At 40.3% G+C, this 26,917-nt stretch overlaps 1 protein-coding gene across 5 annotated transcripts in view; it reads right to left on the bottom strand.

Annotated features, from left to right (window-relative positions):
- The window catches only part of CAMK1D (calcium/calmodulin dependent protein kinase ID), a 490,514-nt gene that overhangs the window by 146,596 nt on the left and 317,001 nt on the right, over nucleotides 1–26,917 (bottom strand). For all 5 annotated transcript variants that reach the window (XM_008002265.3, XM_008002267.3, XM_008002270.3 and 2 more), the window contains one exon: nucleotides 20,570–20,644. In XM_008002265.3, coding sequence (XP_008000456.1) covers nucleotides 20,570–20,644 — 75 coding nt within the window. The remainder of the gene's footprint in view (nucleotides 1–20,569; nucleotides 20,645–26,917) is intronic.

The raw sequence follows: 26,917 nt of genomic DNA, 5'->3' as shown, positions 1-26,917 counted from the left end.
GACCGAAGCCATTAAGGGCTCAGTACGAAGGCTGATATTAAAAATGAATGTGCTCTGAGAGTGGACCACTTCAGGTCTCTTCCTATTTCAAGTATATTACACATCCCTGTAGCTACCTCCTTCTCTCAATCGTATCTCTCTACAGAGGAAGATTTTAGGCTCCGATTATGCCAGCAAAATGAATTTTTTTGGTCATATTGATAAGTGACTCTCACTGCTGTGAGAATTATCAGTGGTAGGAAAATAATTACTATTTGAGGTTGGTAGTAAAAGATCCAGTCTGCTGGAGGGAACCAAAGGTTTTTATGGATCTGGGAAGTGATTTTTACAATTAAGCCTTAAAGCCATGGGAAGAAGTACAAATAGAGCCTGTTTAATTTTTTAAACATGGTACAAAATTCAAATAGTACAAGTGTATACAGTAAAAAATGTTTGCTTCCCACTTCAAACACCCAATCTTCCCTCTGATAATTAAGCCTTAGCAGTTTTCTATATATTCCTCCAGACACTTCCTGTACAAATAAGCAGTATGTTTCTATGTAACTCTGTTTTAAGCCATAAATGAAAGTATATATGGCCAGGTGCGGTGGCTAATGCCTGCAATCCCAGCACTTTGGGAGGCCCAGGTGGGTGGATCATTTGAGGTCAGGAGTTCAAGACAAGTCTGACCAACATGGTGAAACCCTGTCTCTATTAAAAATAAAAAATTAGCTGGACATGGTGGTGCATGCCTATAATCCCAGCTACTTGGGACACTGAGGTAAAAGAATCGCTTGAACCTGGGAGGCGGAGGTTGCAGTGAGCCGAGATCATACCACTGCACTCTAGTCTGGGCAACAGGAGCGAAACTCCATCTCAAAAAAAAAAAAAAAAAAAAAGTATATACTGCTATAACATCATGCACAGCATTTATTCATTAACATCGTATCTTCGCAATCATTCCGTATCAACACATACAAAGTAACCTCATCCAGGGCATATTCCCAAATATGTATATGGCACAGATGATGTGACTGTCCATGTGTGAACAATATTAACTTCCAAACAGGCTAAAGTGAGCAGCAAAGAGCCTTAGAAACATCCTGAACTCCTGTAACTATTGCTGTTCCAGCTGGTAGTCATACATTTCAAGGCTCTCACTGTAGCCATTGCGATTCTAATCCAGAAAACTGTGTGTCTTTATCTACCCAGTGAATGGATTGGCTCTCCGGGCCATAGCAGAGGGGGGCAGCTGTAGTCTGGAAGTGCTGGAACAAAATAAGATGTACTTGAAGGGCAGAGCAGAAAAGGCAGAGAAGTCCCACCTAATCCTCATAATCTCCTGTACAACTTTCCTGAAGAGCCGAAAATTCCCATTACTGCCCACTCATCTGTTCTGAAAGTGAGAGTCTATCTGTCTCCAGGCGCTCGCCAGTCCTTAATCTTCCATGACTCGCTTTCGCTCGAAAATGCCATCCTTTCTCTCTCAATCTCTCCAGCCCAGGATGATTGAGAACAGGGAGACAGTGAATCACCAACGAGAAGGCCTGGGGTGACTTTTCTGAATAAAAATATGCATAATTCAGTGGCTGGAGAACTATTCCTGGAAACAGATGGTGAACAGCCCAGGTTCTTTATAAAGAGCTGGGGTCAATTTCCTACTGGTTAAGCAAGTTGTACTTCTTAGGAAGGCATATCTTTGACCCAGCTTAATACTGTAGCTATGACTGAGTCCTGGTGGCTCTTCTAAACCTGAGAGGCACAGTCACTCAGTACCGAGTCCTTGTAAAAGATGCAGAAACTCAGGTATACGTGGTGTTTCCAAATAGTTCTAACACATATCTACAACTAAACGTCACTAAAGGTTCTAGTACAGCAGAGTTAGTAACAACCATTGCTTTTGTTTGTTTGTTCGTTTTTGAGACAGAGTCTCGTTCTGCCACCCACGCTGGAGTGCAATGGTGTGATCTCGGCTCACAGCAAGCTCCTCCTCTCTGGTTCAAGCTATTCTCCTGCCTCAGCCTCCCGAGTAGCTGGGACTACAGGCATGCACCACCACGCCTGGCTAATTTTCGTATTTTTAGAAGAGACGGGGTTTCACCATGTTGGCCATACTGGTCTCGAACTCCTGATCTCATATGATTCACCCACCTCAGCCTCCCAAAGTGCTGAGATTATAGTCGTGAGCCACCGCTCCCAGCCACTAATGGCTATTGTTAAAGACCTTTGGAAGACAAGGCTTAACTCTTTAGGAACCTTTGAAAAACACTATTTACTTACAGACCTTGTTGAACTCTCGGGAGGCAGCTACTCTCCTCCGATTCTAGTTGGAGCATTACATATGAACCACCCTGGATAAATGTTTGCCTGTTTTATACAGTAAACTTTGTAGAGTTTAAAGATCTTGACACTAAATAAATAGCACGATGATTAAAAAAAAAAAAAAATTGGCCAAACTCCCAATATCTTCTGAATATATTCTCTTAGTTTTTTCTTTTCATTACAAGAATTATAAATAGGGATGTGTAATACATATTTACACAAGAAGCTGACCAATTACATCGTCTTTACCAACCACGGCTATAGGAACTTGTTCAATTCATTCCGTGCTGTGATTTTTAAAAACAAGAGATCACTTAAAAATTATGTTACAATAGTCCCATGATTTGGATGTCTTTTAGTATTTAGACCACAAATCAATCATCTTCTTCTATACTGAGGAAAATTTTTTAAAAAATTAGTTATCTTCTTTGAGGAGCCTTGCCAAGGGCTTACAACCTAAAATACCTGGAGCCCTTCCTTCCAAAGGACTTGGCATAATTCAGCAGAAAATAGCCTGGTTGTGGCTACTTCTGAGATACCCCCTTCTCCGACCTAACACAGTTTCTCTCCTTTCTTAGCACATCTGACCCTATAGAGATGCCGTTGGACATTACTGATCCATCCACCAAAAACGTCAAAGTTCTCAATGTCACAAAACTCAAAGTTCTCCCCTCTTCCAGGGAGAATGCAAGCTTCTTAAAATACTAAGATGTTAGAAAACACTGCTGCCACCGGGTCCCTGCACACAGCCCTCTCTGACTTGTCTTAAGCAGCACAAACTGGTTGCTGGGCTCTGCAGCCAGTGTATACTAGTGATGTCGGTACACATCACTACTCTCAAAGACAAGAAATGCCCTGTCCCTTAATTTTTGCTATTCCTTATGGCCTAATTTGTTTGTTTTAATGGCATTAAATGTCACATTTGTATGCAATGAAACCTCATCATTTTCAGAGTGCACTCATGCATCTATGATGAATGAAAAATATCATGTCTAGTTGCCCTGAAATGTTTTCAGTCTTGGCCGGGTGCGGTGGCTCAAGCCTGTAATCCCAGCACTTTGGGAGGCCGAGACAGGCGAATCACAAGGTCAGGAGAACGAGACCATCCTGGCTAACATGGTGAAACCCCGTCTCTACTAAAAAATACAAAAAACTAGCTGGGAGAGGTGGCGGACGCCTGCAGTCCCAGCTACTCGGGCGGCTGAGGCAGGAGAATGGCCTAAACCTAGGAGGCGGAGCTTGCAGTGAGCTGAGATCCGGCCACTGCACTCCAGCCCGGGCGACAGAGCGAGACTCCGTCTCAAAAAAAAAAAAGAAAAGAAAAGAAAAGAAAAGAAATGTTTTTAGTCACTAGGGGTCTGAATACGTGGTTATTGGAGGGGTTGATGAAAAGAAAGGTATAATGTTGAATTTAAAAACTCTACTGATAGATTAGTTCATGTTACACACACACACACACACACCTGGATTCCTAAATTAATTTACTTCATAATACTTTATTATGAACCTATTACATACCAGGCATTGTGCATCGTGGGCCTTAAGGATGCAAAAATACTAAAACAATGATCCTGTTTTCAAGAAGCTCATAGTCAGAAGAGACAGACTAAATGAGAGCAAAATAAATCATGACAAAACCACATAAGGAGCACAGTGAAAAAAGACAGGAAGGGCTATCACAGAACAACAGTGTAATGTTATCCATCGGTCCATCCTGACAGTAAAACGTGCCACTGAAGTTAACAACACCATATATCTGAAATTTTAATTTATGAATTGATAAATTGGTTTTTATCATATTGGTAGGCTTATAAAAATAATTTTAGGACCAGGCGTGGTGGCTTACGCCTATAAACCTAGCACTTTGGGAGGCCGAGGAGGGCGAATCACCTAAGTCAGGAGTTTGAGACCAGCCTGGCCAATATGGTGAAACCCCATCTCTACTAAAAATACAAAAATTAGCTGGGCATGGTGGTGCGCACCTGTAATCCCAGCTACCCGGGAGGCTGGGGCAAGAGTAACGCTTCAACTCGGGAGGCGGAGGTTATGGTGAGCCGAGATCATACCACTGCACTCCAGCCTGGGCAACAAAGCAAGATTCCATCTCAAAAACAAAAAAACAAAAAACAAAAAAAGCCCAGAAATTAGCTGGGTGTGGTGGCATGCACCTGTAATCCCAGCTACTCGGGAGGCTGAGGCTGGAGAATCGCTTGAACCTGGCAGGCGGAGGTTGCAGTGAGCCGAGATCGCACCACTGCACTCCAGCCTAGGGGACAGACAGACTCCATCTCCAGAAAAAAAAAAAAAAACAAACAAAAAAAACGAATTTTACTTAATCATTATTTTTAAAAATAGAAAATTTCCAAAAATTAAAATAACTTTCCATTAAAGCGAAAAAATGTTTTAACTTCTTCGTGTAAACTAAGTAAATATCAGAAAATAACATAGGCAGAATAATTAGATTTGGCACATACCCCCCACATATTTTAATCAGATTTTTAATTTCTATGTTTCTAAACCCGTATCTGGGAAATTCATTTTTTTTAACATGTATTATTTTCATTTTTTCATAAAACTTTCTTTAGTTTTCTTCAAACTTGCATTTGATGATTACTAAGCTTTAAATTGTTCATACCTTCTTCAATTCATTCTTCTCTACTGATCATAATATTTTTAACTTGGAAAATACTCTCTCTACAACTGTTGCAATATCTATATTCACAGCAAATCTTGCTAAATGAGCAAATTCTAAATTGTAAATTTTTAATCCAAGTATATAAGTAGTTCAGCCTTCAAAATATTTTTATAGGTACTCCTATATTGCTACCTTTTGACAAGTAAGTAATTTTAAAACATAAACTTTCTCCAATTAATGATTTAATGTTTCCCCAAATTTGGATACTGCAAAACAATCAGCTTTCTCAATCTCCTTCCATTGCTGTACGGATATAAAATTATCCAATTAAACACAGGGGCTCCACAAAGACACTCTCCACAAGGCACAATTACAGAATGTCAAAACTAACTCTTACACATCATTTAAGCTCTCATCACCTAATTTGTTTTCTTTCTTTTTTTTGTAGGAATGTATTTCAAGTTTTGTTTTCAATAATTACTATTCACTACAAACTTCAAAACCTACTGTCTGGAGCATTTAATTTGTTGAATACTTTGATTAAAGATTTCCAACTGTTTTTTAACCAACATACCAAAATATGGGGGAATCATTCACCAATAAGTTTGATACCATGTTCGTCTGCCTAGACTGATTTCCAGTGTACTTCTTGAAAGACTATGGGGCAGTTAGCTTAGAATGAATGATAAATATGTGGAATAAATGAAATAAAAGAGAAAGGAAAAACATCTAACTAGGATCATGGCAGAAGACAGCACAATGGTACTGAGGAACGGGCTGAGATTTCATTTCATTCAGTTTTCAGCAGCTGCCACTCATCCGACGACGTGGTTTCCTCCACGGGACCCAGCAGCCCTGCTGCAGGAACGGGGGATGCAGGCAGCTGCACTGTGGTCAGGTGTTGAATCTGCAGAGTGAGTGCAGCAGGCAAAGAAGGAAAGATGCCGGCAGGAGAGTGATCATGGGGAGGCTGTAAGGGGTTTGGCTAGATAGGGAAGCCCAGGGTTGGGGGAGGCACTAGGAGTTCTCAAAGCATCAGAGAACAGGCATCAAAATAAGAAATGAAGGGGTTGTTGTCAACTAGGCTGAAGGCAGACATGGAGTGGTGGTGATCAGGATGATAGACCCGTAGCAGCTCTGGGGAACGCCACTCTAGTGCGTGGCCACGGGGGTGTGCTGCTTAACCATGGAGTTTTAGGAGAGAAAATGGTTAAGGACACAGAGGTTATGATGTGGGTTGTCCTGTGGACACTTGATCTTCCTGGTTGCACAGCTGGGGAAGGAGTTGAAATCTATCAGTCGATCACCAAAGCCCTCAATGTAAGAAAGTGAGTGGTCAGAGGTCAGGAGAGGCAGAAACAAAGCAGGCAGGCCAGGAACAGAGCATGAGGCCTGAGCCACAGTAGAGTGGAAAAAAAAAATTTTTTTTTTTCTTTTTTTTTTGAGACAGGGTCTCACTCTGTCACCCAGGCTGGAGTGAAGTGGTGCCATCGTAGCTCACTGTAATTCCTGGGTGCAAGCGATCACAAGCAAGGATTTAAGATGTAAAATTAATCATCTGGATGTAGCAAAAGGGGATCCAGCAGAATTCTAAATGCCTCCTTCAAACCCAGAACCAGAGAGCCTTTCAATAATCCCAGCCACTCCCCTTCTTCCTCGTAGGAAACATCAAATTTCGCACATTCATTGGGGCTGCCACGCCAGCATCATCACCAACATGCATTATTCATAAACCTCCAAGGATTCAAAGAGACGAGATCGGTTTTAGAAATACCATCTCAGGAAACAGACTTTGCTAGCAAACCCAACAACTGGATTTCTAACATCTGTGCTTGTTTCATGGAGATTTACACTGAGAAAATGCGGACGACAACATGAGACCACGGAATTTTAGACCTGAAACCTTTTTAAACCATTTAAACCTATTTAAAACAAACAAACAAACAACAACTAAAAACCCTCTACTTTATAAGCAGACCCAGAGAGGCCAGGTGCTGAGCTATCACATACCTCATGAGAGGCAGATGGAAGCCCAGACTCTGTGGCTCTCTCTATTCCAGTCCATTCAATGCTCTTACCAATTAACGACATTCCTAAATTAATTTCCTATATAAACTCTGCAAAATCTCCCCCATATCTCTTTCCAGATGCCCGGCAAAAATCTTCCAAATGGGAACACCAGGAAGTTTATACCTCTAGCCTCAACTCTCCCATGGTGGGGGGGCTCCATAAATACTTGTTGAGTGAATGAATGAATATGATGATGCATAATGATTAGTACAGATTTAAGATGTTACAGAATTTTAGGAAAGGGAAAATTTCTGTGGCTGGGGCTTCTCTGATGAGAGATGATGTGTAGCTTACATTTTAGAGAGGAGCCACGTAACTCACAATGATCGCTTTCCTTGGGGATTATGCAGCATGCTTTGGTATCACAGGGAAAGCCCTGGTGGAACAGACACCCTTGAGGAGAGGATGATGAAGAATTAGCCAGGGGGATATGCTGGGGTGCCGGGCGGGGCTGTGATCCAGGCAGATGGGTATTCAGAAGCCTGGGTCGGATTAAGAGGGATTTAGTGTGTTGTGGTGCTGTAAAAGAAAAGAGAGGTTCTAGATGACTGAAAGGAGTAGAAGGAGCATTATGGAAATTGGGAGACATGAGGGAAAACCCAAAGCAGAATGGATACATTGCATTTGCAGGGCATGAGGAAATTAGTTTGGCTGGGGGTAGAGTGCTATTTCTTTAATACGTCATCAAACAGAAATGCAACTCAAGTGCCTCTCAAACTCGAATGCCTAATCTGATATATTCTGAAATTTATTAGTGCATCTGTGGTCTTTTTATAAGCCCAAGTTTTTATCTACTAGGGAGTCAGAAGCAATGAAGTCCATAGCGATACTATCTGTATTTTTTTAATTTTACTAGCCCCATCTTACTGATTTTGTGACATTACATATATCCTTAAATCAAATAAATATCTATATAATGTATAAGTAAATAAATGGATAGTTTCAGAAATTGATGCTTTATATTCTAAGGATGAACAGACTCTTAATGTACTTTCTATGACTTCTTAAATTTGAATATTAGCGACCAGATCTAACTTTTCAAAAAGGTTACAGTTGTTCATATAATGTATGGAATTTTTAAACCGTACATACTTTAAGAACTTATTAGATGTTTGATGAAAGATGTTGACTGTCACGCGTATTGGCTAAAATGGATAAGATGGTATTTAGAAAAGTGTGTGAAAATGTTTAAGTCAAAAATTATTGGGTGGGGTGCAGTGGCTCACACCTGTAATCCCAACATTTTGGGAGGCTGAGGTGGGCAGATGACGAGGTCAGCAGTTCAAGACCAACCTGGCCAACATAGTGAAACCCTGTCTCTACTAAAAATACAAAAATTAGCTGTGCATGGTGGTGCATGCCTGTAATCCCAGCTACTCGAAAGTCTGAGGCAGGAGAATCACTTGAACCTGGGACGTGGAGGTTGCGGCGAGCCAAGATCACACCACTGCACTCCAGCCTGGGTGACAGTGTGAGACTTTGTCAAAAAAAAAAAAAAAAAAAAAAATCACTGGATTAAAAACATGACTATAAAAAGTCAAAAACTGTGATAAGAGACAAGGAAAGATATTATATACAGATAAAATTGTTAATTCACCAAATAGACGTAACAAATATAACCATACATGCACCAAACATCAGAGCTCCAAAATATATGAAGCAAACATTGACAGAATTGAAGGGAGAAATAGCTCTACAAGACTTCAGTACCCCACTTTCAGTAATGGATGGAACAACCAAACACAAGACCAATGAGGAAACAGAAGACCTGCATGACACTGGAGAACAATTGTACCTAACAGATATATGCAGAGCACTTCATCCAACAACAGCAGAATACACATTGTTCTCAAGTTCATGTGGAACATTCTCCAGGGTAGACCATGTTAGGCCACAAAATAAGTGTCAATAAAATTTAAAAGACTGAAATCATACAAAGTATCTTTCCAAGCACAATAAAAGGAAACTAGAAATCAACTGTAGAAAGAAAACTAAACAATTCATGGACACACAGAAACTAACACACTATTAAACAACCACGGTGATTCAAAGAAGAAATCACAAGGGAAAATATCTTAAGATAAATTCAAATAAAAACACAACATACCAAAATGTATGGAATCCTACAAAAGCAGTGCTAAGAGGAAAATTTATAGCTATAAATGCTTACATTAAAAAAGAAGACCTCAAAAAACATGATTATGCATTGGCAATTTCATACAGTTGAACCTAGTAAGATTGGCTCCAGAATATGTCTCTTTTTTCTCTTGATCTTCTTAACTCTCTAAATCTTTTCTATATCAGCGGGTTTTCCAGTGGCAGAAAAAATAAATAACAAAGCATATTCAATTGTTAGTCTGGAGAAGGACAAAGCAGCAGCAGTAGCAACCAGAGGTATTGAGTTAGCCTCTGCTGGCATCTCCAGCCATAACTCCCACCAAGATGTCACATTACCCCCCAACCCCAGCCAGACTGAACTCCTACAAGACAAAACCCCTCACAGATTAAATCCCCCACAGACCAAACTGTCACAGACTGAGCCCTCCTCACAAAGCCCCTCACAGACTCAGCCCTCCTTTCAGACAAAGCCCCCATAGACTAGCCCCTCACAGACTCTTCCTCCCTCCCAGGCTCCCTAACCTTTCTGGTAGTACCTGCCCTTCTGCCTGGAGCCCAGCTACCTATCTCGTGGCTGCACCTCCATCTGGCTGACTCTTAATCACCCTCCATTTAAGGTGTTTCCTCCCAGAGTGCCCGGCACCATCCTCAAGGAAAGCAATCTCCGAGGTTTATAATCTCTTCTTTACAAGGAGCTCTACTGAGGAGCATCGGCTGTGTCTTGTCTGTATCCCCCAAGCCCCTTCCCACCCCCACAATGCTGAACAGAAACCACAGGTCTGTTAGGTGTTCAATTAGTATCTGCTGTGAACAAAGATGAGATTTTGGTAATTTATATGTAAATATATTAAGGTGTCATATTCAGAAACATTTTTTTTCTTCATTATTATGCTTGGCTACTCACAGAAGGCTTTTTATTGGGAGTAATAATTTGTGTTCTAATTAAAACTGTTTCTGGGAACACAGAGTATGAATTATGAATACAATATCCACACGAAAGCTAACAGCGGTGACCCCCACAAACAGGGAACTGTGCAAACAGCTTACTGCACAAGCCAACAGAGTAGAGAAACCATATTTTCTCTTGGAAGCTGATCTATTTTCATGCCTTGGGGGTACCAGGAACCAAATTAATATTCTTTAAAGAATGTGTGTTTCGTCCTTAGCTTTTCAAGCTCAGCAGGGAATCACAACACTGGCAAAAAATCACAACACTGGCAAAAAACTCACAACATTGGTAAAAAATTATGTAAGAAATAAACATAATGATTGTTGTAAATGGAACGAGATTGTTCTAGTGAATTCCTGTGATATTGCTGAGTAAACTTTTTTTCTCTCACAAGTCACCACAAAATATAAGATATTTTCTAGTTAGCTCTGCTTTTAAAATACTTCTTGAATCATAACGAATAACATTTTCTGGGTAAACTGAACTATTCACATTAATGGTGCCTACGAGGTTCTTTGTTTCCTAGAAGTGCTATCAGTGTATTGTATTAGGGCTGGTCAAGGGCATACACTGGGTTGTTCACTGATTTGGGTAAATGATCCAACCTCTCTGTTCAGGTTCCTCATCGAAAACTGGGATTACAGTAACTCCTGAGTTTATTGTAAGGACTAAATGAGTAAAGAAATATGTTAACCATTATTACATTCCTATGTGATCATATCAATTAAGCATTCGTCAAGCGCCCAGCATAACGTGAAAGCACTGTTCCAGCAGACAAGAAAGCAGAGACAACTCTTCTGATGGTGACAAGTGCTACAGAGAGAAAGAAAGTTGAGGAGGGGGATAAGGAATTAATGTATGTGTGGCACGAGGTGGTGGTGGCAGTTGCTATTTTATACAGGGGAGCCTGGGGTATATCTCAATGAACAGGTGACGTTTGGCAGAAATTCTCGTATTTCCGTCATTCCATGATGGCATTAAGGTAAGTGATTCTGGCTGGGGGTGGTGGCTCACACCTGTAAACGCAGCACTTTGGGAGGCTGAGGTGAGAGGATTACTTGAGGTCAGGAATTAGAGACCAGCTTGGCCAACATGGTGAAACCCTGTCTCTACTAAAAATACCACAAATTAGCCAGGCGTAGTGGCAGGCGCCTGTAATCCCAGCTACTCAGGAGGCTGAGACAGGAGAATCACTTGAACCCAGGAGGCAGAGGTTGCAGTGAGCTGAGATCGCACCACTGAACTCCAGCCTGGGCAACAAGAGCGAAACTCCGTCTCAAAACAAACAAACAAACAGACAAAAAACATAAAAAAAATAAGTGATTCCAGCAGAAAAAACATCAGAAACAAGGGCCCCATGGCAGTGCAGGTCTGGCATGTTTGAGGAATTGCAAGGAAACCAGACAGGCTGCAGTCAAATGAAAGAGAGAGAGAAAGGTGGGACAGGAAGTCAGAGAGGTTTCCAGAAGCCAGGACATATAGGGCACCGGAGGCCACCATAATGACTTTGTCTTTGACTCGAAGATGAGAAGCCAATGGGAAATTTTCAACAAAGGCATGATAAGATCTGGCTAACATACTAAAACAGCACAGTGGGGTAGGATTGGGGGAAGATGTTTTATACGGCAGTTTGGAACAGGGTGGTAGGTATAGAGATGAGGAGAAGTGGTTGCATTTGTTGTATATTCTGAAGCTGGTGGCCACAGGATTTGCCAAGGGATGGGATTGTTGGGTATAAGAGAAAAGGATAAGTCAAGGATGACTCCAGATTTTTGGCCTGGGCAACTGGAAGAATGGAGTTGCCATTTGCTAAGATGAGATAGACAGCAGGAGAAGCAGATTTTGTGGAAAATTCGAGTTTATTTTGGATCTGGTATGTGAGTGATGCTTATTACCTGGCCAAGTGGAACTGCTGAGAAGACAGTTGGATATACAAGCTTAGAGTTCTGGACAGGGCTCCAGGCTGGAGGTACAAATTGAGGAGTTACCCACATATGGAAATGTAAGTCTTATTGGAAATATGTTCTAATTCCACAGCAATATAATCTAGTTCTTTTTAAAAATATATCTGATCTATCCTTTGCATTGTATCAGCCTGAAGTTTATTTTACTTCCTAAGTTGTTATAGTTGTAAAGGGGGAGGAGTTGAGGCGGTGTTCTTTCTCATCTCCAAATGTAAGGACTAATATTCTTCTTTCTTTTTTTTGAGACACAGTCTCGCTGTGTCACCCAGGCTGGAGTGCAGAGGTGTGATCTCGGCTCACTGCAACCTCTAGCTCCTAGGTTCAAGCAGTTCCCTACCTCAGCCTCCTGAGTAGCTGGGATTACAGGCGCCTGCCACCACGCCTGGCTAATTTTTGTATTTTTAGTAGAGATGGGGTTTCACCATCTTGACCAGGCTGGTCTTGAACTCCTGACCTCGTGATCCACCCGCCTCTGCCTCCAAAATGCTGGGATTACAGGCATGAGCCACAGCGCCTCGCCCTGGATTAATATTCTACAAGTCAAGTCAGATGAGAAACAAATTCTGAATGAACTGACTTTCCATCTATCACTTCTCCCAATGTCATAATGACTTCCTCCTATCTAAAGCAGAATGTTCCAAAAACAGAATTCTGAAAAAAAAAAAAAAAAAAAAAAAGAAAAGCATTTTTCCAAAAACCCAAATAAAATTTAAATATAGACTTCTGGAAACAATTAAGTTCCATGCTGCAGCAGTACGGGAACAAATCTACTGCAGTACTCAGAACTGAAATAGCAATTAGACAGGTACTAATATGAAGGTGCTAGCACATCCCCTGTTGTCTCTCAGTGCCCACGATGCTGTTTCCTAGGAAACTAAAACTTTCTGAGGCACAAACATTGTAAAATACCGTCCTCCAAAATGTTGTGTTTTAGATCCTCCCCATATATTTAGAAGCTTAAGACTTTCTAAGCTCTTTAGTCAAACAAAAACAAAATAAAAACAAAAACTCTTTCCATTTTCTCACTGACCCAGACAGAAAAGATGGGGGCCAGAGGCAGTGGCTCACGTGTGTAATCCCAACACTTTGGGATACTGGGAGGACTGCTTGAGGTCAGGGGTTTGAGATCAGCCTGGACAACACAGCAAGACTCATCTCTACAAAAGTAAAAATAATTAGCCAGGCATGGTGGCATATGCCTGCAGTCCCAGTTACTCAGGATGCTAAGGTGGGAGAATCGCTTGAGCCCAGGAGTTGGAGGCTGCAGTGATATATGATAACGCCAGTGCCTTCCAGCCTGGGTGACAGAGTGAGACCCCCAACTACTGAAAAAAGAATTTTAATTAAAAAAGAAAAACAGATGGATTATCAGGAGCATAAACCACTGAGCCTTGCCAAACAAAAACAAAAAATACAACAACCAAAAACAATACAGGATACAAAATCCTCAAACCAAACCAAAGACTTTTCCTAGTAGTGTTATATTCTGATATATCCAGGGCTTTCTGTCATTGCTTTTTTCTTTTTATACTCATTTAGATAACTAATGGAGGCAAAAAGGGAATAAGAGAGACTAATTTGAATTTTCAAAATATCTAACATAAAATATTTTAAAGACATATTATTACGTCATTAAAATACACTTAATATTTAGAACTAAACTATCGAAGTTTTACCAAAGAGGATTCCTTTAGGGAACAACTAGAATCAATATAAATTTCAGATGACATGATTATTGAGATAGAAAATGGTAAGAAATCTAGAACAACACTAGAACTAGTAAGTGAATTCAGCAAGGTCAGAGACTAATGCACAAAAATCAATTATATTTTTATATGCTAGCAGCAAGCAACCAGAAAAATGAAATAAAAATCTATTTACAATAGAATAAAAAATACTTCAGAATAAATTGAACAAGTATATGAAGACCTACATCCTGAAAACTATAAAATGTCACTGAGAGCAATAAAAAATCTAAATAAAATGAAAACACTTACGTTGATTAATCAAAAGGCTACATGTTTTAAGCTGTTCTCAAATTGATATATGGATTCAATGTAAGACCAAACAAAATTCCCACAAGCATTAAAAAAGGCAGCTGGGCACGGTGGCTCAGACCTATAATCTTAGCACTTTGGGAGGCCAAGACAGGTGGATTGCCTGAGCTCAGGAGTTTGAGACGAGCCTGGGCAAGATGGTGAAACCAAATCTCTACTAAAATACAGAAAATCACCTGGGCGTGGTTGCGGGCGCCTGTAATCTCAGCTACTCAGGTAGCTGAGGCACGAGAATTGCGTGAACCCAGGAGGCAGAAGTTGCAGTGAGCCAATAGTGTGCCACTGCATCAGAGCCTGGACAATAAAGCTAAACTCTAAGAAAAAAAAAAAAAAGGCAAGTCTATTCTAAAACTTACATGAAAATACAAATACTCTAGAATAGCCAAAGCAATTGTAAGGGAAAAAAAAAAAAAAAAAGTTGAAGAACTTACAACAAATGATGCTGAAAATTGGATAGCCCTATGACAAAAACGAATACTGTCATTACTTCATACTATATATATATAAATTAACCTGAAATTGATCATGAAATATACCTAGGTAGAAAAGTTGACCAGGCACAGTGGCTCACGTCTGTATTCCCAGCACTTTGGGAGGCCGAGGCGGCCGGATCACTTAAGGTCAAGAGTTCAGGACCAGCCTGGCCAACATGGTGAAACCCCGTCTCTACTAAAAACACACACACAAAAAAATTAGCTGGGCATGGTGGTGCACACCTGTAATCCCAGCTACTTGGGAAGCTGAGGCAGGAGAATCACTTGAACCCGGGAGGCAGAGGTTGCAGTGAGCCAAGATTGCGCCACTGTACTCAGGCATGGGCAACAGAGCAAGACACCATCTCAAGAAAAGAAAAGAAAAGAAAAGAAAAGAAAAGAAAAGAAAAGAGAAGAAAAGCAAAGCAAAGCAAAGCTAAAATTATGTAATGTCCAGAGGAAAAAATTATTTGCACAGGCAAAGACTTTTAACACAGGACACAAAAAGCACAAGCCATTAAAAAATGAACATTATCACCACCAAAAAAAAAAAAAAAAGAACATTATCACCACTTTCCTTTTCAAAAGGTACCATTATGAACTAGGTGATAGCGGTCAGGTGTGGTAGCTCACACCTGTAATCCCAGCACTTTGGGAGGCCAAGATGGGCGGATCACGAGGTCAGGAGACCGAGATCATCCTGGTCAACATGGTGAAACCTGTCTCTACTAAAAGTACAAAAAATTAGCCAGGCATGGTGGTGGGCCCCTGAAGTCCCAGTTACTCAGGGGGCTGAGGCAGGAGAATGGCATGAACCAGGGAGGCAGAGCCTGCAGTGAGCCAAGATTGCACCACTGCACTCCAGCCTGGGCGACAGAGCGAGACTCCGTCTCAATAAAAAAAAAAAAAGAAGAAGATAAAAAGAATTAGGTGATAGCTTCTTAGTATAACACCAAAAACATAAGCAACAAAAGAAAAAATAAACAAGACCACCTCAAAGTTAAAAAACTTTTGTGCTGTAAATGGTACTATCAAGAAAGTACAAAGACAATCTACAGAATAGAGGAATACATTTGCAAATCATATGTCTGGTAAGACATTTGTATATAAAATATATAAGGCAGTCTGACAACACAACAATAAAAGAAAAATCAATTTTACAAAGGATAAAGGATTTGAATATCTATATATCTCCAAAGAAGATATGTAAGTGGCTAACATGGGAAAAGATGTTCAAAATCGTTAGTTATCAAGAAAATACAAACCGAAATCTCAAGATGCCACTTCACACCCACAGGATGGCTATCATCAAAAAGACAGAGAGTAAGTGTTAATAAGGATGTAGAGAAGTTGGAATCCCCACACGTTGCTCATGGGATTGTAAAATGGTACAGTCATTTTGGAAAACAGTTTGATGACTCCTCAGAATGTTAAAACAAGAGCTGTCATTCGACCCAGCAATTTCACTCCTAGGTATATAACCAAGGGAAATGAAAGCAAGTCCACAAAAAAACCTGTACATGAAAATGCCTGCATCATTATCCATATTAGCCAAAAAGTGAGATAACCTAAATGTCCATCAACTGAAAAACAGAGAAATAAAATGTGATATATCCAGATAATAAAATATTATTTGGTAATAAAAAGGAATGAAGTACTGATACACGACACAATATGGATTAATCTTGCAATCAATAAGCTGAGAGAGAGAATCCAGTCACGAAAGATCACATATTGTATAATTCCATTCATATGAAAAGTCTAAAATAGGCAAATCCATAGGCACCAAAAATAAGTAGTCACAAGAGACTGAGGGAGTGAGGAATTGAGAGTGATTGCTAATGAGTATAGGGTTTCTTTTAGAGGGACAAAAATGTCCCTAAAATTAGGTTGCAGTGATGGTTGCATAACCCTGTGACTATACTAAAAAACATTTCGGGCTGGGTGTGGTGGCTCACGCCTGTAATCCCAGCACTTTGGGAGGCTAAGGTGGGTGGATCACCTGAGATCAGGAGTTCAAAACCAGCCTGACCAATATGGTGAAACCCCATCTCTACCAAAAAATACAAAAAATAGCTGGGCATGGTGGCGGGTGCCCATAATCCCAGCTACTCTGGAGGCTGAGCTAGGAGAATCGCTTGAACCCGGGAGGCAGAGGGTGCAGTGAGCCAAGATCACGCCACTGCACTACGCCTGGGCAAAACGGCAAGAATCCGTCTAAAAAAAAAAAAAAAAAAAAATTCATCGTACACCTTATGGGTGAATTGTGTAGTATGTAAATTATATTTCAATGAATTTTTTAAAAAGGAACCATTAAAAAAACAGCAAAGCAAGCTACAAAATGGAAGAAAATATTCGTATTACGTGTATCTGACAAACTATGGACTACATAAAGAACACTTTCAACCCAATAATGTGATGATAATCCAATAAAGACTGCGCGAAAGATCTGAACAGATACTTTATAAAAGAAGATATACAAGTGGCCAATCAGGGCATAAAAAGATGATCAACTTGATTCATCATCGAGAAATGCAAATTAAAACCACCCTGGGATATCACTACACCCCATTAGCATGGCTAAAAGTGAAAATCTCAAGGACTAGCAAGAAGGCAGAGCATCAGGAACTGACATATACTGCTGGCCAAAAACAGAAGGCAAGATGGTACAACCACTTTGGAAAACTGTCAGGCAGTTTATTAAAAAGTTGAACACAATATCTACCATATGACGCACTCATTACACTCCTAGGTCTTTACTCAAACATGCATGCATGCAAAGACCTGTACATGAATGTCCACAGCAACTTCACCCATCAGAGTCCCCAAACTGGAAACCACCCAAGTGTCGATAAATAGAAAAGTTTAAAACATGTGTAATATTCATAACAATGGAATACTACTCAGTAATAAAAAGGAATGAACCACTGAGACATGCTACATGGATGAATGTCAAAATAATGATTAATGAAATAAGCCAGACACAAAAGGGTATATACTATATAAGTCAATTTATAGGATATTTTATAAAATATAAAATAACCTCTAGTAAGTAAAGTAGGTCACTGGTTGACTAGGGTCATGAATGAGGAAGAGAAGACTTCAAAGGGGCCCAAGGAGTCTTGAGTGGCATGGAAATTTTCTGTCTCTTGACCGTGGTGGTGGCTTTATGGGTATAATTCTGTCATGTTCATCTAAATTGTCCATTTAAATGGATACAGTAACTTGTATGTAAATGATACCCCCAAAAAGTTGATTTTTATAAAGTAATGAGAACCAATGAAAAAAGAATACAATTTAACATTTAAAAAATTAGCATATCTAATTTTTTGTGTAAACAGAGCTTCTGAACTGCTTACTATTGTGCAGAGTTTTTTTACTTAGGTAATTCAAACATTCATTGCCTCTAAACTGGATTTTGTGATTAATTTGCCTGACAAATCTCATACAATGTCCCCCAACAGTTAATCCCACCCTAATTCCTCTCTGAATTACTAAAAATTCTTAATGAGTGTGGTTCACATTAATGAGGTGTTTTGTTTTTTGTTTTGAGACAGAGTCTTGCACCTTGTCACCCAGGCTGGAGTGCAGTGGCACGACCTCAGCTCATTGCAACCTCTGCCTTTCGGGCTCAAACTATTTTCCTGCCTCAGTCTCTTTCTCTTGAGTAGCTGCGACTACAGGTGCCTGACACCATGCACATCTAATTTTTATATTTTTAGTAGAGATGGGGTTTCACCATGTTGGCCAAGCTGATCTTGAACTCCTGACTTCAAATGATCCGCCTGCCTCTGCCTCCCAAAGTGCGGGGATTACAGGTGTGAGCCACCATGCTGGGCCAATGAGGTTTTTTTTTTTTTTTTTTTTTTTGGTAACACAAAAGAGGGAGGAATTCCTTGACAGAAAAGCTCAGGGAGGGGCAGGGATAGCGGTGTCCTCATATGACTTCCAGGCTTTGTTCTAAGGTTGGTTTTGTTCCAGACATTTTTATGTTTTTATGTCAACCCATATTTACGGTAACTTTTGTTGGTAATATACAACCCCAAGTTGCTTAGAAAGGCAAATTCTAAATCAGCTTGAACGTTACCTCATAAAATTAAAGACCATCTGTAGAGACACAGTGATGAAATGATATAGATATCCATAGAGAAACCACGTGTACTGAAGACCTATTATTGTGAGATTACTTACTACACTTTTCTCCCTCACTACTCACTATAATCCTCTAAAGAAAATATTATTATCCCCATTTTCCCATTATGGAAACTGACACTCAGAGCAGCCCAGTTATTTGCCCCAGTTCACCCGGCTAATAAGAGGCAGAGCCGAGGTGGACACATTTGAGGTGCTTTAACTGATATTTGGTTACAGTTCCACAAACACAAAACTTAACCAAGTAGATCCATATAGCTTTGGATTTGAGTATTAGTCGTTTTTGCATTACTAGTGAAAAAGCACACATTTAAACACACAGCTAACAATTTGCGGGGCATTTGGTCGCCACTGACATCTCATAATCTTCCAATTATGCAATGATATTTGATGAGAAAGTGATGCACTTGCACCTTTATAGAGCAGACTTCGCATAAAGCAAAGTCACAAGAACTTCTAGGGCATGCTCCCAAATTTGGGGAGAACTAGTGCTCTCTACGAAAAACCAGAAATACGGCAAATTGTAACGCAAAGAGAAGAACAAGGAACTAGAAAAGAAGAAGAAGGAACTAGAAAAGGTAACTCGAGTTAACATGGAACCAAGCAGTCAAAAAACTTCTTTGACTTATATCACGGCTGACTATAACATATAAATCTCTAAAACTGCTAGTCACCACCTAGAACTGCCATTTGACAGACAGCAATAATACATATGCTTCTGGCATAGACAGCTTTAAAATATTTATACAAAAATATCACAACCTACAAAAATATTTTGAAGATCATGAAAGGTTAACTAAATGCACCGATGAACACTTATTTGCATCCTAACATGATCCCAAGTTAATGTGTTGTTTAAACATTCATAAGGAAAATAAGAATCTATGGAAAAGAAATTGTGAACCTAATCATCAATTCTACACACCCTTGACAATCCCAAGTCTGAAAATCATTAATAAATCATGAAATTAAGTCTATATTCTAATCTTCAACAAAAATCTCCTCAGTCGGTAAACTTAATCATATGATGTTCCAGCATTTTTATTCATTCAGGTAATGGTTAAAGCATAATATTCTGACACAGTTTCTATCAGTTAATTCTACTCAGTGCAGCCCTGGGATATTCCTAGGAACCATATTGCTTAGAGTAAAGCACTTACGCAGGCAGGGAGGCTAATTTCAGTTTAAATTTTTAAAAATACATGTTCAAGTAAAGTCTCTATTCGAATATCTGGCTTTCTGATTTCTTCCCTCTTTTGGTAATCTCCAGTGTTAATGGAATGCAAAAATAACCTAATGAGGGGGATAATGTCATGGTCTGAAGTCAATTATACTTCTCTTACGTCTGGCGCAAATTCCCTTTTCAATCACATGTGCTCTTATCTGTCAAAGGAAGAGTACAAGGGAAGAAACGGGTATACACAGTTACCATCTGCTTCCCTCCCCCGGCATCCCTGGAAAGGATGACAAGGGTGGGAGTTTCTCCTGGAGACAGGAGCAAAGTGTACCTTACAGTGGGCCCACTGAAGTGTCTTCAGGCAGCCACATTTGGCCCTGACATATTAGAAGGCAATACAGACATCCTGCAGTAGGGACATCACATTCACTGCTGAGGCTCTAGGTTATTAGTCCAGCCCAGCAGCTGTAGGCTGGTTCAAGGGAGGCCTGTAGACTCCTGTGGGCAGCCCACTGTCTTTAGTTGGATACAGGCCTCTCTAGTATCCCACAGGCCTCCCTGCTCCCTACTGCCTTACCTGGCCCACTTCAGTCATTTCTTTTCCCACCTGATCCCTTTAGACATTGGAGTGTGCAAATTGGTTCAAAACTCATCAGTCAAACAAGGTACTTACAGCTGCATGACCAAGTACAAGTGATTTGGGCTTTCATAAATGTCTTCCAGGGCAACAATATTTTCATGCTTAATCCTGAAAAAAAAAATAGACACACAAAATAGTAAGTACAGTTAGATAGGAAAATGTTTCAGAACAGACAGCATTGTAGCAAAAAGTTACAACACAGAATCCAAACTCCTGAACAAAAACATTTCAGACTTCAGGATCTTGTCCCCAAACTTTTTCCAGACCCATTTCCTAACAGTCCTTCCCTGATCTCCACTCCTCTTCGTTCCTAAGGCTCAATACCCTACAGTTTAGCAAGAGTGGATTAACTATTGTGGCTTCACGTGAATCCCAGAAATGGGCCAAACCTGCCCACATCCTATTATCTTGTAGGGCCCAACTCAGAGGGCTGGGCCGCTGGGCAGAAGTGTTCCCTCTTGTGTTGTCTCTCAGTGGCCATCACGGACTTGCCTGACCACTTAATTATATGCAAATCTGTCCCCCATGACAGGCATATGTCAGGGAGCAGGGAGACCTGGTAAAACACTGGAGAATATATATGTTCCAGGGAACAGTTTCTCTGGCATGTTCATGGGTCCAGTGTAAGGAAAAAAAACCAACCTGACTCCCTCACTGGGGTAGTGGGTCCCACTCCACCCCACTACCAAATGTCACTTCAGCTTCCCAAGCAAACTAGATCAGTGCTACTCAAAGTGTGGTTCTCAAACAGGCAGCACCACGATCTCCAAAGAGCTTAGTAGAAATGCAAATTCTCAGGCCCTACGACAAGCACAGAGTATACAAGTTGAGGGCAGAGCCCAGAAATCAGTATTGTAATAAGATGCTGAGATAATCTACACGTGCAAACTGGAGTTGGAGAAATACCGTATTAGACCAGCGCTGCTCAAACTTCAACGTGCAAATGAATCGCCTGGGGATCTGGCTCCACTGCAGGCCCTGAGTCAGCAGGTTTGGTTGGGGCCTTGGAGGCTGCATTTCCAACCAGCTCCCAGGAGATACCGGTGCTGCTGACCTGCAGACCCCACTCTGAACAACTAAGTCCTAACTAAAGAACCAGGGCAGAAGGAAACAGCCGAGTTCTAGCCCTTGGCACTATCCATGAAGAGCAGTTTCTGCTCAGAATGTAAGGCTTGATATTATTTAAAGCATTGGACAGAAAAAAAAATATTTCATTACTCAAGGAGATAATTAGCTCTTACCATAAGCCTCTCATTGAAATGTCTGCTGAACCATTTAAAGACAAGCACATAATATGCAGATTCTTGTGACCCTCTTGAAAGCTAGAACTACATTATTCATTTTGGTTGCTCCTGGTGCCTAGCACAAATCTGCTTAATAAATGCTTGCTGAATGAATGAATGATATTGAAAGGCTGTTGCCACTAAACAGCAAGAAACCTTATTTAGTTAGGAAAAAGGGAAACCATTTTCCTAAATGTGTGATGTCTTCCCTGCAAAAAGAAGTTTATAAGGTGGAAAACAAACAAGACTATTATCTTCCTTTTGAGATGAAAGAGAACAAGATAATTAACAAAGGCTGCTAAGGCTTTCCTTTGAATTCTATAGCTCGTAGTAGTTAATGCAGTTGTTTTGTAGGAGCTAAAACAATAGATTATACTAAATTCACATTCCACCTGATTCCAAAGAACAGAGTCTAATTATTCGTCGGCCATAGTTTCTACACAGCCTGAGCAAGATACTATCAGCCATATAGCATATGAACCAAATAAACTATGCCACCAAGGAAACCAAGAGAGCTTAACTTGAGACTATCAAGATGCTACAAATCATGGCATTATCACTACTGGATATACCTAAAAGAATATGCCCACAAAAAGTAGGCATTATGTAGATTTTCCCCTTTTTGGAAAAATTGTTGTAATTTGCCATTGGAATCAATCACATGGTCATAAACATTTTCTTCTAGTCCAGCTCATTTGAGAGTTAATGAAGAGCCTAGATTTCTGGAGAAATAGGAGGAATGGGATTATATGAAGAGTGACCAGAGAAAATGCCTGGCACACAGTTACATCTGAATTGTAGCAACATGGTGAATACTTTTGCAGTTTAAGTACGTCCCAAGTACTGCATGGTTGTTTATCTGAAATTCAGATGTAACTGGGCAAGCTGCATTTTCATGTGCTAAATCCAATCACTCTGCTTACATCACTCAATCTCTAAATTGGGTTTAGAGATTGGCACCTGCAGCCCTAGCTCGCCTTGGAGGTTGAGTCAAGAAGGCTGTCTGAGTCCCAGAGTTCAGTCATTCATTCAGATTCAACAATAACGCAAAGAATCAAGTCTGTCTGTACAAAGCACTTGCCTAGCCAACGTGGCAGACTCCAATAAATTAGGACTACAGTCCCCTCCTTTGACACATGGGACAGAGAATTAAAGCCTATTTAACCTGCTATGTCTTACATGAGTGCTGACTAGAAATTGCTTTTAATTCATTGCAGCGTTCCAAAGAAGTATTGCACACAGCAGGGACAATCAAAATAGCAGTTTCACAATGGCTGGAAAGACACTTTATTAATATCTCTCCATCAACCAATCAAGCAATTGTCATTTGCTGCATTTCTGCTATGTGTCTGGAAGAAAAGAAAAGTAAAAAATAAGTTTTGCTATCAAAAAGCTTATCATCTAGGCAGAGAAACTCAGGAAGAAATTAGAAAAGAATCAAATGCTAAAATCTGTAGAATTGCCTTTAAGTTCAGAGAAAGCAAAGCCCTGAATGGGTCAGAATTATGAAGAAGGCCTCAAGAAGATGATGGGAGTTGAGCTGGAATGAGTAATGTTTGAATAAGCATACTTGAGAAATTTCAAATAAATCCAAAAACAGCCTCTTAATGTCTCTTAAGAAAAGTGGTTTAATTAACTTGGAGCTGTTCAAACATGGTTAAAAAAAAATTATTCTGGCCTCCCACATCTGTTCTCAGGTACTTTATTCCACCCTCACATTCCTTACAATATGCAAAGCTGAACGTAAAGTTTTAACATTATTTCAGTGCATGAGTTATTTTCAAAAAATGCCATATGACTATCCCTGCATTGAGGACTAGGACACAAGCACCAACTGAGGGCCTATTCCATGCAAAGGCTCACTTCATGTTCAATTCCCTCTTTTCATCATTCATTCAATAAATACCTGTTGGGCGCCTGCCCTGTACCAGGCACGGTCCTAGGTACTCTGAATTTGGTGGAGAGCGAGACACAATAAAGGCAGCCTCAGTCCTCCTGGTGCTCATGCAGAGGCTGGAGCTAGAACGCTTCTCAGGCAACCTGTCTCACGTTTACCAGAGATCAGCTTCCTGGTCATTAGTAATGACTCCTAGGACCAACAGACAATTAGCTTCCACCTTCTTCCCACATATCCTGCACAGATTTGAGGGACATAATGCCTCTGCTTAGTCTTCTCATCGCTGACCAATCTTCCTACAATATGGTTTATATTCCTCTCATTGCTCTATTGTCACTCATTTGTCCAGAGTCTAGCATTCAGATCTGGAAATACCGATCCCAGGATAAAACACTGTATCATGAATCTGGTATTAAATAGTAAAGTAGAGGCCGGGCATGGTGGCTCACGCCTGTAATCCCAGCACTCTGGAAGGCCGAGGTGGGCAGGTCACTTGATGTCAGGAGTCCGAGACCAGCCTGGTCAACACGGTGAAACCCCATCCCTACTAAAACTACAAAAATTAGCTGGGCATGGCGGCACATGCCTGTAATCCCAGCTACTTGGAGGCTGAGGCAGGACAATCATTTGAACCTGGGAGGCGGAGGCTGCAGTGAGCCGAGATCGTGCCATTGCACTCCAGCCTGGGCAACAGGAGCAAAACTCTGTCTCAAAAAAAAAAGGAAAGTAGAACTAGTAACCATCACGAGCTGGATATTACACTTCTACCAATAAAACCTAACAAGTTCATTGTTGTAGTTTTGAACCACTGCATAACCACTGGCACACAGAGAATATAAACTCCAGGTAGCTAGGGATTTTTGACTGTTTCACTACTGTCACCCCAGTGCCAAACAAAGAGCATGGCACACAGTTAATTACTGAACATTCAGTTTAGGGCCAATTAAACCACCAGATCATTTTAATTTGAACTTCTAGCAAACACAATCTCCTTTCTTACTCGGGTTGATATTGTGAGAGCTTAATGTCTTCACCTTTAGCTTCATTAAATCCAATCATTCTGGATTCCATGCAGCGTTTCAGATGATCAGCAGTGTTCTGAATGCTGATTGACTCATCTATTGCTCTTATTATCCCTCTCAACTTTGGGCCATCTGTGTATTTGGTACATATCCATCCCATGTGTCTTCATTCAAATTCCTAATTAAAATTTTAAATGGAAGGTTACATGTCAGAGCTCCATGGTATTCCACCAGAGACCCCCATCAAGATAACCATGACATTAATCAGCTGGCTTCGATTGCTGTCTAGCTGCAAACCTAGCAGTACTATCATCTAGCCTGTGTTTTAACATGCCATCCATAAGGAGACAATTAGATGCTTTGCAGAAGTAGAATTCCTCAGCCCTACACATCACATAATACTATTTAAAAGGGAAATGGGATGTTTGGGAAGATTTGTTCTTAGTAAACCCATGTTAGCTCCTAGCAACCACTACAGTCTTTACTAAATGATCACAAACCATCTGCTTAATTTTCTGTTCCAGAATTTTGCTGTGCATTGAAGTCAAGCTTTCCAGTCTATAGATCTCATCTTCTACCCTTTATATGTTTGGGAATTTTGACAACCTCTCTTACGTTGTTTTCTTAAACATTTCAGCTGTGACTTTTCCGTGATAAGTGCAATTTCCTCAGTCCCCTGGGATGTCACAAATCTAAACCTAGTGATGAGCTAGTTTTATAACTTTTGTTCGGCCTTGCTTACATTGCTGTTGTATTATACCATTTATTGTTAACTATGTGTTAAGACTGTGTTAAGTATTTTTAATTATTTCATTTACTATTAACAACAAGTCTATGAAGTAGGTATTATTTTCTCAATTTTTAAAAGAGGAGAAAATGAGGAAGGAGACTAAGATCCCACGAGGCTAAGTAAGTATTCCAAGATCACAGAACTCGTAACTGTCATTGCTGAGATTCAATCTAAGTCTATTTTCACTCCCAAGCCCATGTTAAACCAATTATGCTATAACTTAACTAAGTTATGAGAATATCCAAGAGCTCATATAAATTCAGTTATTTCCATAAAATTATAACATCTAAAGTCAAAGTATTAATATGCCATCATTAACAATATAATATCCACTTCTGTGGGTGCAGAGATTTCTTGAATTATCTTGAATCCAGTGGATGTGCTCAAGATACTCGGTTGTAAACATCCTAACAGATGAAATTCTAGTAGGTCAAACTGAACCAGAAAAAGAGATGTTGAAAAGCAGAAGGAATAGGGAGAAGTCCAGAGTAATTAGAAAGAGCCTCTCCTTAGCCCATGTCTGCTAGTGTCATCAAAAAAGAGAATCAAGTGAACAGAGAAAAGAGGCAGAGATGTCAGTTATAGGCAAATCGAAAATGGAGATTCTGTCAACTTGCATAGTTAAATCCCAGAGGTCAACACTCTTTCCAAAGTATGGCCAAGAGGATCTTCATCCGTAAGGGATGTTGACTCTGAAACAGCAAAACGTCCTGAAATGTGCATAATTCAAAGCCATAATAATGTCACTGAAAACAACTTCAGGTGATAAAAAGAACCTCAACTTAATTTTCATCACTTATCATTTACCAGGCCCAAAGTAAGCACGAGCTGACACATCTATATACAGAGAGAAAATGGTTTACATGGTAACCTACATGAAAACCTCCATAATCTCCAATAATGCACAGAAATGGATAGAGGGAAGTGGGTCCAGGCAGAGAGAGTCAAGTTGAATGGGAAAATAGCACGTGGGCATTGAAGCAGACTTCTGCCCATACAGTAACTGACAGTCAAGCAAGAAAACTCCAGAAAAAGCCAAGAAAACATTTAAAAATTAATTCATGCATAAAAAATAACTGATACCAAATGTACAAGTAGACCCTGTTACAAAGCCCCCAAGCTTTGTAAGGGAACATCAGGACCCAAAGGGTCAGCCTGCTACTGACTACATGTGCTTCTGTGGAGTGAGGGTAACATCTTCCCCTCCACCCTCATGTTCCCCAGTTCAAGGATCTACAATTTTAACTCCATGGCAAATGTGGAAAATTTTTAAAAAAAAAGAAACAGAAAGAAAAAGAAAAGCACAAAAGAGGAGAGGAGAAAAAAAGTTCAGCATTTCTCACTTTTTCCATTCCATCATTTTACTGAGCTCCAGGGCATCCATGGCAG

Source organism: Chlorocebus sabaeus, chromosome 9 (assembly GCF_047675955.1).
Source record: "Chlorocebus sabaeus isolate Y175 chromosome 9, mChlSab1.0.hap1, whole genome shotgun sequence".
In the NCBI taxonomy this organism is placed as follows: Eukaryota; Metazoa; Chordata; class Mammalia; order Primates; family Cercopithecidae; genus Chlorocebus; species Chlorocebus sabaeus.
This window is presented reverse-complemented; position numbering and strand designations above follow the sequence as displayed.